General features: G+C 59.0%; 3 protein-coding genes across 8 annotated transcripts; 2 read left to right on the top strand and 1 right to left on the bottom strand.

The window, feature by feature from the left end:
- The first annotated feature begins 323 nt into the window (after positions 1 to 323).
- On the top strand, positions 324 to 1,913 carry MED11 (mediator complex subunit 11). Its single transcript, XM_045890130.2, has 3 exons — positions 324 to 521; positions 635 to 765; positions 1,379 to 1,913. Exons 1-3 carry the CDS (start codon positions 437 to 439, stop codon positions 1,514 to 1,516), a joined length of 354 nt encoding a protein of 117 aa, XP_045746086.1. The 5' UTR covers positions 324 to 436; the 3' UTR covers positions 1,517 to 1,913.
- Positions 1,850 to 6,906, bottom strand: CXCL16 (C-X-C motif chemokine ligand 16). Of its 4 annotated transcripts, XR_010408513.1 has the most exons (6): positions 5,794 to 6,212; positions 5,428 to 5,566; positions 5,092 to 5,174; positions 2,937 to 3,353; positions 2,374 to 2,477; positions 1,850 to 2,153 (listed from the first exon to the last, which is right to left on the bottom strand). XR_010408513.1 is itself a non-coding variant. In XM_064582631.1 (5 exons), the coding sequence occupies exons 1-5, from the start codon at positions 6,889 to 6,891 to the stop codon at positions 2,431 to 2,433; spliced, it is 864 nt and encodes a 287-aa protein (XP_064438701.1). In that variant the 5' UTR covers positions 6,892 to 6,906; the 3' UTR covers positions 1,850 to 2,430. The 4 variants fall into 4 exon arrangements, 3 of the variants coding, with proteins under 3 accessions (XP_064438701.1, XP_064438700.1, XP_045746039.1); XM_064582631.1 differs by lacking the exon at positions 5,794 to 6,212 and adding an exon at positions 6,714 to 6,906 and having other exon boundaries at positions 1,850 to 2,477; XM_064582630.1 differs by having other exon boundaries at positions 1,850 to 2,477; positions 5,794 to 6,211.
- An 83-nt stretch (positions 6,907 to 6,989) lies between these two features.
- On the top strand, positions 6,990 to 13,539 carry ZMYND15 (zinc finger MYND-type containing 15). 3 transcript variants are annotated; one of them, XM_064582579.1, is made up of 13 exons: positions 6,990 to 7,805; positions 8,209 to 8,443; positions 8,531 to 8,686; positions 8,937 to 9,097; positions 9,650 to 9,802; positions 10,121 to 10,201; positions 10,352 to 10,468; positions 10,567 to 10,655; positions 10,743 to 11,106; positions 11,196 to 11,254; positions 11,527 to 11,687; positions 11,925 to 12,092; positions 12,317 to 13,539. In XM_064582579.1, the coding sequence occupies exons 1-13, from the start codon at positions 7,226 to 7,228 to the stop codon at positions 12,417 to 12,419; spliced, it is 2,427 nt and encodes an 808-aa protein (XP_064438649.1). In that variant the 5' UTR covers positions 6,990 to 7,225; the 3' UTR covers positions 12,420 to 13,539. The 3 variants fall into 3 exon arrangements, with proteins under 3 accessions (XP_064438649.1, XP_045744143.1, XP_054367107.1); XM_045888187.3 differs by lacking the exon at positions 12,317 to 13,539 and having other exon boundaries at positions 10,743 to 10,841; positions 10,953 to 11,106; positions 11,925 to 12,306; XM_054511132.2 differs by lacking the exon at positions 12,317 to 13,539 and having other exon boundaries at positions 10,743 to 10,841; positions 10,953 to 11,106; positions 11,160 to 11,254; positions 11,925 to 12,306.
- Positions 13,540 to 16,274: the final 2,735 nt, after the last annotated feature.

The raw sequence follows: 16,274 nt of genomic DNA, 5'->3' as shown, positions 1-16,274 counted from the left end.
ACACTCACCGATCCGCCCGACCCCGGGCCCCGACGGACGGCGGAGCGGGGCGGGCGGCGGAGCACCCCAGGGCTCCCATCACCCTCACCCAGCACCAGCAGCCGCGCGGGCACTTCTCGTAGAAGACACCAAGTCGAGGCCCGGGCGCGTCGCGAAGGCGCGAGGGGCTGAACGACCTCCAGCGCTTCACCACCGCCTCTTCCCACCGGTGGTCGCGACGGGGCGGCGGCGGCGCAGACCGGGGCAGGCGCTCGACACCCTGGGAGTTGTAGTTCCCCAGGCCAGGCAGCGCCGAGCATCCTGGGAACTGTAGTCGCAGCCCCGCGCGCGCCCTGCGCAGGCGCAAGCCGACCGCCGCTTCCGGGCTCAAGCGACGCGCTTCGCGGAGGGAGAAGAACCCCGTGGATTTGGGGGGGGGGCGCGCCCCAGAGCCGCGATGGCCACCTACAGCTTGGCGAACGAGAGGCTGCGCGCCCTGGAGGATATCGAACGGGAAATCGGCGCCATTCTCCAGAACGCAGGTTCGGACCCAACGGCCCGCACCTGCGCTCGCGGCGGTGGGGGGGGCGCCAGGGGCCCGCGGGGGCAGCCCCGGCCCTCTCCGGCCAGCCCGGCCCTCTCTTCGCCCCCGCAGGTACTGTGATCCTGGAACTGTCCAAGGAAAAAACCAACGAGCGGCTCCTGGACCGGCAGGCGGCGGCCTTCACGGCGTCGGTGCAGCACGTGGAGGCGGAGCTGTCGGCTCAGATCCGCTACCTCACCCAGGTGCGTGCGGCGGCAGGTGCTGCGCCCCGCCCCGCGCCCCGCCTTGCCTGGGCCTGCGGCAGCCCTCGGGGCGGGGCTTTGGCCCTGGGGGCCGGCGGGGACACCTTTGCAGAACCCCGCCTTCCAGGGTCGGCCTAACGCTCCGGAGGGAAGATACTGAAGGCGGCCTTGCCGGCTTCGCTGGCGCGCATCCCGGGAGCCGCAGGCGGGGAAGTCCTGGGAAGGGACTGGTGACCAGTGCCAAAGCCGCAAGACCGTGCGCTCAGAACCTTGACCTGACCCCGGGGCCTGGAGCGGCAACGCCCCGAGAAAAGGGACAGGGTTGAGAGGGTTCTCGGGTCTCTTACAACAGCACCCTTCATTAAGTTTTTACAACGTGCCAGACTCTGCTTTATCTAATCCTGCAACAGCTCTAGGAGGTAGTCAGGCGAACCCACGTTTTACAGGTGAGTTAACAAGTTCAGGGATTTACCTTGGGCCACCCAGCCACCTCCCATGTGCCCGAACGGCTTCACATTCGGGGAAGAAACGAGACAAGAGACCTGACGCTCTCTGGGTTGGGGAGCTGGGTAAGGGAAGGGGTGGGTCACTGATCCATGCGAATGTCCTGCAGGTGGCCACGGGGCAGCCCCATGAGGGCTCCAGCTACTCTTCGAGGAAGGACTGTCAGATGGCCCTCAAGCGGGTGGACTACGCTCGCCTCAAGCTCAGCGATGTGGCCCGAATCTGTGAGCAGTTGCTGGAAAACTAGGCCGACCAGGCAGAGCGACAACTTGGAGGAAGGCCACCACACAGCACCCGGGACAAAACCCGGAGACCTGTAGCGTGGGAAGTCAGGGCTGCCACATACCGGCCCTGCTGGGCAGAGCATCTGAGGACAAAGGGGCAGAAGGTGGGGACGGAGACACTTGGAGATCAAGCCGGCCCGCGACGATGCCCTGGCCCTTCCAGCACGTACACACCACGAAAGTGCTGACAAGCTCAGACAGAGAGATTCAGACTCCCAGCACACTTTCTCAAACACCCCGTGTCCCTACCCCGGGCTTCTGCAGACTGGACCAATGAAGACACATTCTTCTTCCCATTGAAAGAGATAAAAGAAGAACTAGGGGTTTTAATAATAAAAACAACAGCCATGAAAACAAGGAGCTCAGACTCTCACTGGAACATATGTGGGTGATACGGGGATTGAGGAAATAAAACCAAACTGCATGGTGCCTACTGAGGAGGGAGGAAGAGGGGGAGGGCCCAGGCCTGCAGTGGGGAGTCGGGGGAGGAACAGCCGGTGTGTGAAAACAGACTGGGTGGGACAAGGGGGCGGTGGGACCCTGGGCGGAGGGGCTGAAGCCAGGAACCATGGTAAGGGGGCAAGGGCATGAAGCCAATGTCTGCAGAAAGAAGAGTCAATAATTATAAAAATAATCTTTAGTAATTAAACACATAATTTGTCTAGGGTATTACAGTAAAAGGTAGATTTCACATTATAGCATAGGAAAAAAACCCAGGAAGGGTCTACAAGAGGGCAGTGGCCAGATGTTTGTATATTAAACATCAAATAGCTATGGAATGCCAATTAGGTGCTAGAGATTATTTGAATATGTTAATTACAGGCATATGGGGCTGAATAAATCTCAGCGTCTACCCTTATGGGTTTCCACTCTCAGCTCAGGCTTTGGAGTCTGATGCTACGGGTATGTAAGGAAGCTGCAAATCTGGAAAAGATAAGGAAATTAAGATATCAGCTCTGAGATTAAGGAAAGTTGGGGGAACGGCTTGAGCTGGGGAATTAGACCCCAAAACATCACCCATACAACCTAGTACAGAGTAGGTGCTCCGTAAAGATCTGTGAATTAAATGAATGGCCCCCACCTCCCTCCACAGGTTCATCTCCCCCCTAGCCTGCTCCAGCTGCCATCTTACGTTGCTCCAAGCCCTGCCTGGCTCTGAAGGTCAAGCACGGGTCCCTGGGCCTGTGACGGCTTCCTTTCCTCCCTCCCTATTCTGTAAATGTCCCTAGCTGACACTTCTCATGGCCTATGGTCCACGGTGCAGACAGCCTGCATAACTGTCTGCCTGGGGCAGGTTTCCAGCCACCCAGGAGCTACTGGGGGCAGGATCCCTGCCAAGGAAGCTCCGAGTCCCCGAGAGAGGGGCCCGGAGGCCCCGCTTACCTGGAGACTGCGGCAGCGAATGGGCCATCCTCTTGCACAGCACGTACAGGAGGACGATGGTGAGAATGAAGATGATGGCCAGGAGGGACAGCACGGGCACCATGGCTGAGGTCCCTGCTGAAGGCCCCACTTTTTCTTCCAGCTGTTTATGCCTTTCCCCAGCCTCAGGCCCAGCCGCCAGACTGCGGCCCTCAGTGGATGTAGCGATTTCATTGGCACGGGTGAGATTTTTGTCCAAGGACCGTGCCCCGGCTGGAAGCGTGGGCTGCACAGTAGACTGCGAGGCGGGTGGCGGGTACGTCTGAGCAGGGGAGCCCGTGTCTGAAGGTGCCCTTTGTGTGGGCTCAGGAACCTGGGTGCTGGGAGGAGGTAAATGCTCCTGGGGGGCCGCACTGCCAGAGTTAGCGTATCCACATTCTGGAGAGGCGAGAAGTAAGGAATCATGGCTATGAGATGAGGGTACCAAGTGAAGAAGCAGTCCAAGAAGAGGGCAGACCGCAACAGGGAAGCACTGGGACAAGCACTGGGAAGGGCATGCCTCCTGAACGGGGAGGTGGAGAGACCTGGGTTGGAAGCCTGGCTCTGCTATGGGGCGGGGGTCGCCGCACGACCTTGTCCCTTGTCTCTTGGCCTCCCTGGGACGCCTTTCTTCCAGCTCTGGAGCAGGGAGGATTTTCCTACCAAGGGCCACAGTAGCTAGGAGGATTAAGGGAAAGCCTGCGTGTAGGTCTCTAGCCCACAGGGCAGTCTGTGCGCCCCGGAAGCTACACCAGACAATTTCTGCTGCGACAGGTTAGAACCTTTTGTGTATTTATTTTAGGAGAAAAATGCAGCCGGCGCATCAGCTTTGTGACTTCACAGACGTTATTGCTTTAGGACAAGTTGCTAGTTAAGTTTTTTAAAAGTGGCATGTGTACACACAACAATTTATTCGTCTTATTGTATGTAAATTTTACCTCAAGAGAGGAAAAGCACAATAAAGTATTGAGCTCAATAATGCACATGCTGGGGCGCCTGGGTGGCTCAGTTGGTTAAGCGACTGCCTTTGGCTCAGGTCATGATCCTGGAGTCCCTGGATCGAGTCCTGCGTTGGGCTCCCTGCTCTGCAGGGAGTCTGCTTCTCCCTCCGACCCTCCCCCCTCTCATGTGCTCTCTCTCATTCTCTCTCTCTCAAATAAATAAATAAAATCTTTTAAAAAAATAAAATAAAATAAAATAATGCACATGCTGAAATGCTTGGGGATGAAGTGTGGTCATGCCTGCAGCTAACTTGGAAATGCATTGCAAAAATAAGGTGGGGGCGCCTGGGTGGCTCAGTCCAGGAAGCATCTGCCTTCAGCTCAGGTCCTGATCTCAGGGTCCTGGGATGGAGCCCCCTTTCGGGCTCCCTGCTCAGCTGGGAGTCTGCTCCTCCCTCTGCCCCTCTTCCCCCACCCCCCGACCCCCGCTCCTGCACTCTTTTCTCTCTCAAAATCTTTTTTTTTTTTAAGATTTTATTTATTTATTTATGAGAGACAGAAACAGAGGGAGAAGCAGGCTCCCAAGGAGCGGGAAGCCCGATGCGGGACTCGATCCCAGGACCCTGGGATCATGACCCGAGCCGAAGGCAGACGCTTAACCATCTGAGCCACCCAGGCGCCCTCTCTCAAAATCTTTTAAAAACAATAAGGTGCATTGATGACGCATAGGATAGACAGATGGGCGTGGACTAAAGCAAATATAGTTAAGGCGCTGTAAAACTTGATATTGTAAAATATAAGTTACATTTGCTGTATTTTGTACCTACCACATAAAAGATGTGAAATACAAATATATAAAAGCCAAATACCGTAGAATCTAGGTGGTGGGCCTATAGATGTTCCCTGAACAATTCTTTCAACTTTTGTGTAAGTCTTTAAATTTCCATAGTAAAATACTGGAAAACAAAAGTAGTGCCTTGCTTTCAAGAAAAAAATAAGAGCACAGGAGGAACTGGCAAAAATCAGGACAGCGATGGTTAGCGACATTGGGTGAATTGGGGTCTAAGGAACTTGGGCTGGCACGAGGTACAATAGGAACGCGAGGTGTCACGGGGAGGGGACAGAGGCAAAGAAGATTGTAAGGGGCAGACCGCTGCCCTGGAGACAGACCCCAGGGAGGAGGGGGAAAGTCGTACCTTTGCGATCAAAGCAGCTCATCAACTGTTGAACCCACGAATCTTTGCTGCCCCCACACACACTCCGGGCCTGTAGCTGGAACCTAGGAAGGAAGAAAGTGGTCTCAGCTCTTTCCTCGTTCCAAAGATGTGAAGTCACTGCCAAGAGCCAGTGAGCCCTGTCTGCCCAGACTGGGAAATTCCCAGGTATGTGGGAAAGGGAAAGCAAGGTATGGAGAATTTCGGGGCGAACGGAATCCTGGGAGGGGGCTAGGTCCCCCCAGGAGTTCCAGGTGGAGCAGCGAGGGTCCTGGAGGCCCCCAGAGGCGTGGCGCTCCCAGGGCTCGGGGAGACTACCTGACGTAGGAATTACAGCGATCGTAGGCTCTCAGGTGTTTTCGGAGATGTGCCATGAACTCCGCCATCGGAGGGCGGCCGGAAGGAATCGCTTTGTGGCAGTAACAACTCCCGATGGCGCTGCCCTCGTTGCCGTCGCCTGGGGTGTGGGGCGCGGGGGCAGACACAGGTGGTCAGCGCAGGTTCCCCGCCCAAAGGGCGCCCCCCCCGCTGGTACTGCGCCTCTTCCTTCGATCCGATCTGACCCCGGGCGCAACCCACACCTCACCCCCCCAAACACGGCCCGAACACGGCCCGGACCCGGGGGGGGGGTCCCCCAGCCTGTGCCCCGCCCCGGCTGCACGGGGACCCCGGCTCGCCACTTACTCAACGCGACCCCGCGGCCCTCGGCGCCCCCGTCCCTCCGCGGACTCGGGGACCCGGGGGCCAGCCCGGCCCCGGACGAACCTGGCGGAGGCAGCTGAGCCAGCACGAAGAGGAGCGCGAGGAGCCGGGCGCGCCAGGGCCGCCTCATCCCGGGGGCCAGGCGGGGCCGGGGCGCCGCGTCCAGCGCCATCGTCCCGGGCCCGCGGGAACGCCGGGCAGCCGCGGCCGTCGGCGGCGAGGCCCAGTCCCGGCCGGGGTGTGGGGGCAGCGCGAGCGGGCGGCGCCCTCCTCCCGCGCTCGCAGCGTCCGAACCGACAGCGCGGTCGGTCCTGCGGGCCCGCGCGCGTCCGCCGCCCGCCGCCGCGGGGAAAGGCCCGGAGGCGGGGCTCCGCGCCCCCGCGCCCCCCGTCGGCCCCGGGCCCCCGCGCCCCCCGCGCCCCCGCGCCCCCCGCGCCCCCGCGCCCCCCGCGCCCCCCGCGCCCCCCGTCGGCCCCCGGCCCCCCGCGCCCCCGCGCCCCCCGTCGGCCCCGGGCCCGCGCCGAGAGGACGCGGCCGGGCAGGTGCCCGCAGAGCGAAAGGCGAGCGCGGCGGCTGGGCGGGGCGCGCGGCGCGGGCGGCGCACCGCCCGACTCAGCCGGGCTCCGGACGCCGTCCGGCCGTCCCCAGCTCAGGCCGCAGGCCCGAGGACTCGCAGGCGCGGCCGCACGGCTCCTTCCACCCCCCGGCGCTTTCGCTTCCCGGCCGGGCGCCGGCGCCTCGGTCACATGCCCGGTGATGCCCCCGGGGAAGTCCGCGAGCGGCCGCAGAGCCGGCCCGGCCCCCTCCGCGCGAGCCGCGGGCGCACCCCCCGGGTCGCGGGCCGCCCGCGGGCTCCGGCCGCCCTGACGTCACGCCCGCCCCGCCAGCCCCGAGGTATTTACCTTCGAAAAGTGGCGGCGGCTGCAGGTACCGGAGTGGTGGAGCGGCCGGGAGGGCTGGGTCCGCGGGGGCTCCCCGCCGAACCGGTCCACGCCGAGCGGATGCCCCGGCTCCGGGTCCCTCCTCCCACACCCTACAGACGGATCCAAAACAATCCCTCCTCACCAAGCCCTTCCCCATAGGATTAGCCCTCCAAATCTAGTCACAAGTCAGACCCTACTTTGGAGGGGTTGAGCCTCAGATTAGGCCCAAATACCATCTCACTCCTGACTACTCGTCTTAAACCCTGCTTGCCCGCTTCCAAGCCCAGCCCCCGTTCTCACCCTGAACTCCCACCCTTAGCCCTGAAAAGTTGTCTCAGCTGGTAACACCCAGAGGCCCCACCGTAAGGGACCCTCAAAGCCACACACCCCCCCCATTTGGGGACCCAGCCCCAAACCCACCCCTACCCTCTCCCTCATCATACATCCCTTCCTCTGCTCAGTCTGGGCCCAGAACCTGCGGCCCTGAAGACATGGAGTTTGTGTCTGGATACCGCGATGAGTTCCTTGATTTCGCTGCCCTCTTGTTTGGCTGGTTCCGAAAGTTCGCGGCAGAGCGTGGGCCTGGGGGGGCCCGCCTTGAGGGCCGCTGGCGCCAGCTGGAGGCTCAGATCAGAAGGCTGCCCCAGGACCCTGCCCTTTGGGTGCTCCATGTCTTGCCCAACCGTAGTGTGGGCATCAGCCTGGGGCAAGGGGCAGAGCCAGGCCCTGCACCAGGCCTGGGGGTTGCCCGGTTCCTGGGAGATGAGCCCCCACTCCACCTGCGAGACCTAAGCCCCTATGTCAGTTTTGTCAGCCTGGAGGAAGGGGAGGAAGCAGAGGAGGAGGAGGAGGAGGAAGAGAATGGAGAGGAGGAGGGTGCAGGCATGGAGAAGGTAGATCCAGAGGAGGACGGGGAGCCAGCCCCCACCAGCAGGGAGTCCCCCCAGGAAGCAAACCCTCCAGGGGAGACAGAGGAGGCTGAGCAGGAGGCAGGAGGCGGCGAGGATGATTGCCGAGAGGACAAGGCAGAGGACGAAGCAGGCCCTGAGAGGAGGAAGGGGCGGAGAAGTGGTAAGAACCCCCGGCTGGGCCTTCTGCCCTTTGGAAGACCCCCTCTACCAGGAAGCCTAGCCAGAAGTCACCAACGGTGGCCTACAGGCCATTCTGGCCGGAAAAGCTGTTTTCATTGACCCACAATGTTTTTCGTTTTGTTGGGGTTTTTTTTGAGCCAACATTTTATACATTGACAGAAAAAAATTCCAGAAAGTTCCAGCAGCAGGTCCACACTTCTGCATGGCCACACACACCCCAGCACTGTGCAGCAGGCGTCCCCTTCCGATGAGGCATCCCCTCTCTACCCTCTCCCCTCGGTTCACTTAGTTGACCCGCCTAGCCCCTGTAGGCATGACGTTCATACTCCTGACCCTGACCATCTTTGCTGCTCCCCGCCCTTGACTTTTCCCTTCTTTCCCAGAGGCTGCCCCCCTGCACCTCTCCTGCCTCTTACTGGTGACCGATGAACATGGCACCCTCTTGGGCATTGACCTGCTAATGGATGGAACCCAGGGGAGCGCAGGCAAGGGCTCAGGGACCGAGAACCTGGTTCCTCGGGCCTATGCTCTCCTCTGCCACAGCATGGCCTGCCCCATGGGCTCCGGAGACCCTCGAAAGCCCCGACAGCTCACCGTGGGAGACGCCCAGCTGCATCGGTACAAAAACCTGGTATCTGAGGTTGGGGAGGCCTAGGGATCTGGACCCCTGAGCCCCCCAGCCTGACAGTCTCCACCCGCATTCAGAGACTTGGAGCGTCTGGTCCCGAGGCTGGGCGTGAAGTTAGCCAAGACGCCGATGCGGACGTGGGGTCCCCGGCCAGGCTTCACGTTTGCCTCCCTCCGGGCTCGAACCTGCCATGTCTGCCATAGGCATAGCTTTGAGGTGAAGCTGACACCTTGGTGAGCAGCCTGAAGGATGGAGTGAGAGGGAGGGAGACCCCCAACACTCGGGCAAGCAGAGAAAGCTGGCAGGGGGGGGTGCAGCAGAGAGAGTGAGGGTCCAGGAAGTCGATGGGGAGAAAAGCAAGCTGTTAGGACCAGAGTGAACAGAAAAGCAGACCGGATGATACATGGGCAGCTGTAGGACACAGAGCAGGCCGAGGACCTGCAGAGATGAACGCTGGGTGCCCACCACCCCCTGTGACCCCAGCCCCCAGTGTAGTGCCGTCTTGTACTGTGGAGAGGCTTGTCTCAGGGCCGACTGGCGCCGATGCCCAGATGACGTGAGCCACCGATTTTGGTGCCCGAGGCTTGCAGGCTTCATGGAGCGGGCCGGGGAGCTGGCAAGTCTGCCTTTTACCTACACTGCAGGTACCACAAGGCCATGGGGCTGGGGGGCGGGCGGGACTGAGACAGGGGTTTGGGACTGGGGCTGGGCGCCTGGGTGCAGGGTCCCGGGCCTGCAGGAGAAGTGCTTGGGGCCGGACCGCAGGAGCGAGGCCTGGATGCTGGGGGTTTAGGGCTGGGGGTCAGAGCCCTGGGGCTGAAGACAGGGTCTGGAGCTGAGGAGTGCGAGGAGCCTGCGTCCCTGAGAGAGCTCAGGGGATTCGGGAACAGGGGTGCATGCACTTGCTGCCCAGCTCTGCCGGTAACTGGGGACCATGAACTAATCACTTGAATTTTTAGACCCTCAGTTTCCTCACCTGTAAAATGAGTATATTAACCAACGCTAAACCCCGGGGAATTGTCACAAGGATCCCGTGGGTTCGGTGGTGTCTGCTCTGCTGTAGATGCTCGGAAATGTTGGTTCTCTCCAGGCCTAGAACCAGCTTCAGACCCAGGGGCCTTGAGAGAAACTGAGAAGAGCTATAGTCTGGGGTCCTAGCCCCCAGGCCCTCACCCCCTCCCCTCCTCCCTCTCCAGAGGTGACCAGTGAAACCTTCAACAAGGAGGCCTTTCTGGCCTCACGGGGCCTCACTCGCGGCTACTGGACCCAGCTCAGCATGCTGATTCCAGGCCCTGGCGCCCCGAGGCGCCCCCAAGGCAGCACGCCAGCCCTGAGCCTTCTTCTTGGTGGTTCGTGGGGCCTCTCTTCAGGCATGGGCCCCTTAGCGCAGAGGGAAGGATGGGGGAGAAAACGGTTGTCCGGGCCCCAGATAACCCCTCCACGTACACACCCAACTCCATTACCACCACCGTGGCCATTTCAGGCCTTTCCCCAATCCTCAAAGTAGTCACCACTGCCCACCCCATTGGGAAGCCCCATCCACAGGCAACCTCCCATTCCTCTTGCTGCAGCTCCAGGGAATACAGCTCCTTTGGAAGGAAGAAGGGGAAGTGCCGGGTGGGGGTCTCCCTGACCCCAGGATCCTCTTCTTCCTTCCATTCTTTCAGGAGATCCCTACCAGCTTCTCCAGGGGGATGGGCCCGCCCTGATGCCTCCTGTGCCCCCAGATCCACCCAGGGGCGTCTTTGGTGAGCTGGAGGGGCTCTGAGGGGGCAAGAGGTAGGGACAGGGACTGGAGTGCCAGCAGTCTGAACGGCTGAGAAAAAGGAGGCTCTTAGACTGGAAGGGGCTGCTGGGGTCCAGACCGGGGCCAGGTCCCAGTAACCCGCTCTCCCCAGGCTCGTGGCAGGATTACTACACGTGGAGGGGCCTCAGCTTGGACTCCCCCATGGCCGTGCTTCTCACCTACCCATTGACTGTGTATTACGTCATCACCCACCTGGTGCCCCAGTCCTGTAAGGAGAGCAGAGCGGCGGGACCGAGGGGGGCAGGGAGCTGGAGGGGGACAAGAGGAAGGGAAGACATCTTCTTAAGCGGCTAACTTCTCACCCAGTCCCTGAGCTCAACATCCAGAACAAGCAATCACTGAAAATCCACGTGGTGGAAGCCGGGAAGGAGTTCGACCTGGTCATGGTGTTTTGGGTAAGTCCCTCCAGGACCCGAGGTTGGGCATTTGGGTGTGGAGCTGGCCGTGGGGTGGGACCCTGATCTGTCCTCTCCGTCCTTCAGGAGCTCCTGGTCTTGCTCCCCCACGTGGCCCTGGAGCTGCAGTTTGTGGGTGACGGCCTGCCCCCTGACAGTGACCAGCAGCATTTTACCCTGCAGAGGGTGAGGGCTGAGGGGGGGGCGGTGTCCTCCTTCCTTCTGCTCTCCCCTTGCCTAGCGCCTCCCAGTGCCCTAACTTCCAGCGGTGTCTCCACTCTGCTCCTGGCTCCCCAGGATGGCCCAGAGGTGTCTGTCCGTCCTGGTTCCGGGGTATCCGCGCGGCTCAGCTCCAGCACTAAGGAGAAGGGGGGCCGCAGGGACCTGCAGATCAAGGTGTCTGCACGGCCCTACCACCTGCTCCAGGGGCCCAAACCCGACCTGGTTATCGGTAAGAGCCTGGGGTAGGAGTGTGGGGACCTGGGAGAAGGCCGAGGGCGACAGCTTCCGCACGCTCTCCCGCTCTCCCTCGGTCTGCAGGATTTAACTCCGGCTTCGGTCTCAAGGACACTTGGCTGAGCTCGCTGCCCCGGCTACAGGTGGGGGATGGGCCAAAAGGGACCTGCTCTCCCCTCCTGCCTCCACCCCACCCCCCTTCTCCGATAGCTGCTTCTTCCCACCCTCTGCTCCAGACCCGGGCGCGCCCAGGGCCCTCCCGACCCTGTCTGTCTGTCTGTCCGCCCGCCTCGTGCCTCCCTCCCTGTCTGTCTGTCTGGGTCCCCGGTTTCCACCCCCGTCTGCGCCCCTGGCGCCTGGGGAGGGGCTGGGCGGAGGCGCCGCTCCCAGAGTCAGAGGCCCGCGCCCACCGCAGTCCCTCCGAGTCCCGGCCTTCTTCACCGAGAGCAGCGAGTACGGCTGTGTGATGGACGACCAGACCATGGCGGTGGCCACGGGAGGGGGCACCAGCCCCCCGCGGCCCAACCCCTTCCGCTCCCCCTTTCGCCTGCGAGCCGCCGACAACTGCATGCCCTGGTAAGGACCCGCGACCCCCGCGGGGTCCTCCGCCCTCCGGGGACCCCCTCCCCGCGACCCCCGCCCCCGCGGGCCTCCACCCCGCGCGCACACGGCGGGCTGGATCCGGCTCCCACTCTCCCATCCCCAGGGGCGTGCTCAGCCCGCGCTGCCCTGCCCCCGACGCCCGCCCCCGCCCCGCCCCGCCCCGCCCCGCCCCGCGGAAGCCCCGCCCCTGAAGGCGCCACGCCCCCTCAGGTACTGCAACGCCTTCATCTTCCACCTGGTCTACAAGCCCCCGCAGGGGAGCGGGGCCCGCCCGGCGCACGGGCCCGCGCCCCCGGTCCCGACCCCCGCCGCGCCCCCCGCCCCCGCCCGCAGGCGCCGAGGGGAGAAGAAGCCCGGGCGGGGGGCCCGCCGGCGCAGGTGAGGGCTCAGGTGTGGCCGCCCAGCCCTCCCCCGCGCACCCCCGGGGAGGGAGAACCGAACCGCTCACGGCCCGGGGGAGGCCGGTTGGCGGAGCTCGCAGAGGTTAATAAAAGTACTTGTTTGGAACCAGCGAGTCACGGACGCTCTGGTTACACACCCATAACCGGGTCGTTAAACGTAGAGGGAGGAAAAGGACTTCGGGATAATTCATTTTCCTCCAGCTTCTTTCAGCCCCTCGACGGCTGTCCCCTCTTCCCTGCGGCTCCGACTCCGACCCTCCTTGGTGATCCCAAACTCCTGATGTCTGTGTGTAAGTCACTGTAGGCCCCAGTGACCCTCAGGGGCCCGCACCAAGGCAAGGCAAGACCCAGGGGCGGAGAGGGGCTTCTCACTAGCGGGCAGGGGACGCACACGAGCTCCTGGGGGCGCACAGGCCTTGGTTTAGGGGCCGCGAAAGGCCCCCAGCCACCCACCCGTGGGCCATCCTTGTCCTTCTCTCATTCCTCATATGCAACGAAGAACCAGCTTGTGCTGAGTCCACTGCGAATGTCACTCAAACCCAGTTCATGTCCGCTCTCACTGCCCACTCGACGAGTCCGGCAGAGAATTCTTTCTAGGACAGTACTTACCTGCTTAAATCCCTCCGGTGACTTTCCTCCACTCTTAAAATCCCCTGAGTGTGGGCTGGGTTTAGTGACTCAGTCATTAAAGTACAGAAAGGGAAGAGTAATGGAGAAACTTGGCAGACACCACCTTGACCAAGTGATGAAGGTTAATGAGCGTAAGTCACGGGGACATCATGTGCTCCCTGACATGTTGCAGTGAGAAAGCCACATCACCTTCCTATTCCTCCCAAAAATCCATAACCTTGGTCTGACCCTGAGAAAACAGCAGACAAATCCACACTGTGGGACAGTCTACAAGATGCCTGGCCGCTCTTCTTCCAAAGTGTTCCAAAGTCATCGAAGGCAAAAAAAGACCCAAGAAACTGACAGACTGGAAGGGAGTACGGAGACGTGACATCTAACTATGATGTGGTCTCCTGGATTGGATCCTGGGGCAGAAAAAGGACATTAGTGGAAAAACTGGAGGAGGAATCCAAATAAAATCTGTAGGGTTTAGCTAACGGTATGGTGTCGATGTTAATTTCTTCCTTTTGATAAACACGCTATATGTCTTACAGGTTCTTCTCTCCCTTTCTGTCATTCTCTTTTATTATAAATATTTTGGGCGTCGAAGTTTCCAAATACACACAAAAGCCCAGAGACTGCATCATGAATCTCTATGTACCGGTCTCTCAGCTTCAACAATTATCAACGTTTTTCTTATTTTATTATTACTTCTTGGGAATCTATGACATAAGAAGACACGTGTATATATTTGGTCTTGTCCAGGTTCCTGGCACAAGAGCTTCTGAAACCCTTGGAATCTCCTTAGTGAAAGGGGTCTTGGGTTATTCATCATAAGCTCTTCCAACCATACCTGTGTTTATGCTAATGAGGTGACCCTAGGTGGACCCCTACTGAACTTCACGATGGAGGCCGCCTGCTAGTAATAGTGTGAGTAGAGTGCTGGAATTTTCACCCCGCTTTTCAACCGCCAAGGAGTGGCGAGGGGGCTGGAGACTGAGTTAACCGCCAGGATTTCATCAATCACGCTTACGTAATAGAACCGCCATAAAAACCCCTAACCAATGGGGTTCAGAGAGCATCCGTGTTGGTGAGCACCCTGAGGTAGGTTCTGAGGGTGGTGCAGCTGGGGAGGGCGTGGGGGCTCCACCCCACCCCACTGCCCACCCCTTGCCCTGTGCATCTCTTCCATGTGCCCGTCCCTCAGTTGGTAATAGGAAACTGTGTTCCTGAGTGCCATGAACCATTTTAGTAAATTAGTGGACCTGCAGAGGGGGTCACGGGAACCCTCAATTTATAATCAGTCGGTCAGAAGTACCGGAGACCGGGACTTGTGCCTGGCATCTAAAGTGGGGACGGCCTTCGGGGATTAAGCTCATTCTGGGTACTTAGTGTGAGACTTGACTAAAGAGAACGACATCCTGGGTGCGAAGCCGCACTGGCCAAGCAATTTCTCGCCCCACAGGCCGCTATCTGGGCAGGTGGAGAATCGGTTGGTGTGGGGAAACATACACACACACACACACACAACTTTGGGTGTCAGAGTGCCGGTAGTAAAAACAGCTAATCGTTAGTGTCAGAAGTGAGCTACACTAGCCTTCGCTCACAGAAACATGTGGTTTGGGAAGAGAAAGGAGGAAGGGTAGGGGATGAGGAGCCCTTACCTTCCTGGGTGGCCACACGCTCACTCCCGCTGCGAACAGCAGAGAGGTCTGCACTCAGTTACCCAGGGTAAACCGACCAGTGGAATTTAGAATTGGACCCAACCCCCAAGGAGCTAGTTCCCTGGTTGCCTAAGGAAATGGAAACTAGTAAGAAAAATGGGAACCACACCATCCCTTGGTGATTATCTGTAATGGCTAAAATAAGATTTGGGGCGCCTGGGTGGCTCAGTCGGTCAAGCGACTGCCTTCGGCTCAGGTCATGATCCTGGAGTCCCTGGATCGAGTCCCGCATGGGGCTCCCTGCTCAGCAAGGAGCCTGCTTCTCCCTCTAACCCTCCCCCCTCTCATGTACTCTCTCTCAAATAAATAAATAAATCTTTAAAAAAATAATAATAAAATAAAATAAAATAAGATTTAAAAAGAGTTCTAGTTTGGGCTTTGGTGCTAGACGGAGCTCAGGTTTTGGTCAGCCTAAGCTTCGGCTGCTAGCCTCAGAGATGGCCACAGAGAGTCACCGAGAAGGCTGTCAATGTGGGGGTGGGGTGCAAAACCACAGAATTACTGAAACCAGACACCAGCGGGTATAGCGTGAAAGAGTTGCCCCATTTTGTAGATTGGTATCATCAACTTCCTGGAGAACCTTTTTAAAAGTGGATTGTGAGGGTGCCTGGGTGGCTCAGTCGGTTAAGCGTCTGCCTTCGGCTCAGGTCATGATCCCAGGGTCCTGGGATCGAGTCCCGCATCGGGCTCCCTGCTCAGTGGGGAGCCTGCTTCTCCCTCTGCCTGCCGCTCCCCCCTGCTTGGCTCTCTCTCTTTCTCTATGTATCAAATAAATAAAATCTTTAAAAAAAAAAAGTGGAGTGTGAAAGAGACTAACTTAAGGGCAATATCCTTGGCTTTAAATGCTGCAGGGTAGAACTGGGTGGACGCAGGACCCACAGCTTCCTCTTAAATCCCACAGGTGGTTGCATGCAATCCAGACACGCAGGACATTATTCCTGGGGAATAATCCCAAAGCCACCCAGCGGCCACCAAGAGTCCCCTCTTTGGCACACACTCAGGGACGGTGGAAAAGGCCTAAGTGTGAGTAACATAAAACCCTCCTCTCTCCCCTATTACTCGGGAAATTCCAAGATTTTGAGAAGCACCGTGCCAGGAACTGGGACAAAGACCAAATACAGATTAGTCTATCGCAAGATCACACCCCCGCCCCCCAGCTTCTTTCCGGAGTGTTTGCGACCACAGTCTAGACATTCATCATCTCATGTGCATCTATAACTAACAAGGGCTCGTCACAGATGTCGTACCCAACAAAATCAGCAAGTACCCTCTAATATCTTACGACACCCAGTTCACATTCAAATGTCTTTGATTATCTCAAAGGCGGCTTTTACAGCTGATTTGTTCCAAGAAATAAACAAGGTCCACAGGTGGCTTTGGCTGTTGTTGTCCCTTCGGTCTCTTTAATCTGTGAGGGAATTCCCTCCCTTTTCTTTCTTTTTGGTTTCCATGTCACCGGTTCGATGGGAAACAGAATCTTCGTCCCGTAGAATCTTCCTCATTCTGCATCTGGCTGATGGCTTCCTCGGGATGTTTTGTGCTGTGTTTTTTTGTTTTGGAGGTTTTTTGTTTTGTTTTTTAATTTCCTCATTTATCTTCCTTCGTTCCTGTAAGCTGGTAATTAGATCTAGATGGGAAGACACTTCTACTGTGGTCTGTGCCAACTTCTGCAGCTGATCTCATGCCACTTGCCACCCCCTCTCTACCCTCCAGCCAGATGCCTCTAAATAGACACAGTGCTCTCTCATCATGGAACTTCCCCATTTTCTTGCTCAACCGATGTCGTCTCAGCCTAAACATCACTTCCTTAGGAAAGGAGAACTTCC

This window comes from Mirounga angustirostris, unplaced genomic scaffold (assembly GCF_029215605.1).
Source record: "Mirounga angustirostris isolate CCGP_5_RB_7025 unplaced genomic scaffold, mMirAng1.0.hap1 SCAF_17, whole genome shotgun sequence".
Classification (NCBI taxonomy): domain Eukaryota; kingdom Metazoa; phylum Chordata; class Mammalia; order Carnivora; family Phocidae; genus Mirounga; species Mirounga angustirostris.
This window is presented reverse-complemented; position numbering and strand designations above follow the sequence as displayed.

Excerpts from the sequence above, each read along its gene's own strand:
- MED11 (XM_045890130.2), top strand. The coding sequence starts at position 437 with ATGGCCACCTACAGCTTGGCGAACGAGAGGCTGCGCGCCCTGGAGGAT. Across the intron at positions 522-634 it reads CGCCATTCTCCAGAACGCAG|GTACTGTGATCCTGGAACTG; the intron begins GTTCGGACCCAA and ends TCGCCCCCGCAG. Across the intron at positions 766-1,378 it reads AGATCCGCTACCTCACCCAG|GTGGCCACGGGGCAGCCCCA; the intron begins GTGCGTGCGGCG and ends AATGTCCTGCAG.
- ZMYND15 (XM_064582579.1), top strand. The coding sequence starts at position 7,226 with ATGGAGTTTGTGTCTGGATACCGCGATGAGTTCCTTGATTTCGCTGCC. Across the intron at positions 8,687-8,936 it reads GAGGTGAAGCTGACACCTTG|CCCCCAGTGTAGTGCCGTCT; the intron begins GTGAGCAGCCTG and ends CTGTGACCCCAG. Across the intron at positions 9,098-9,649 it reads GCCTTTTACCTACACTGCAG|AGGTGACCAGTGAAACCTTC; the intron begins GTACCACAAGGC and ends CTCCCTCTCCAG.
- CXCL16 (XM_064582630.1), bottom strand. The coding sequence starts at position 5,983 with ATGGCGCTGGACGCGGCGCCCCGGCCCCGCCTGGCCCCCGGGATGAGG. Across the intron at positions 5,567-5,793 it reads GGGCCGCGGGGTCGCGTTGA|GCGACGGCAACGAGGGCAGC; the intron begins GTAAGTGGCGAG and ends CCCACACCCCAG. Across the intron at positions 3,354-5,091 it reads GAGCTGCTTTGATCGCAAAG|AATGTGGATACGCTAACTCT; the intron begins GTACGACTTTCC and ends TCGCCTCTCCAG.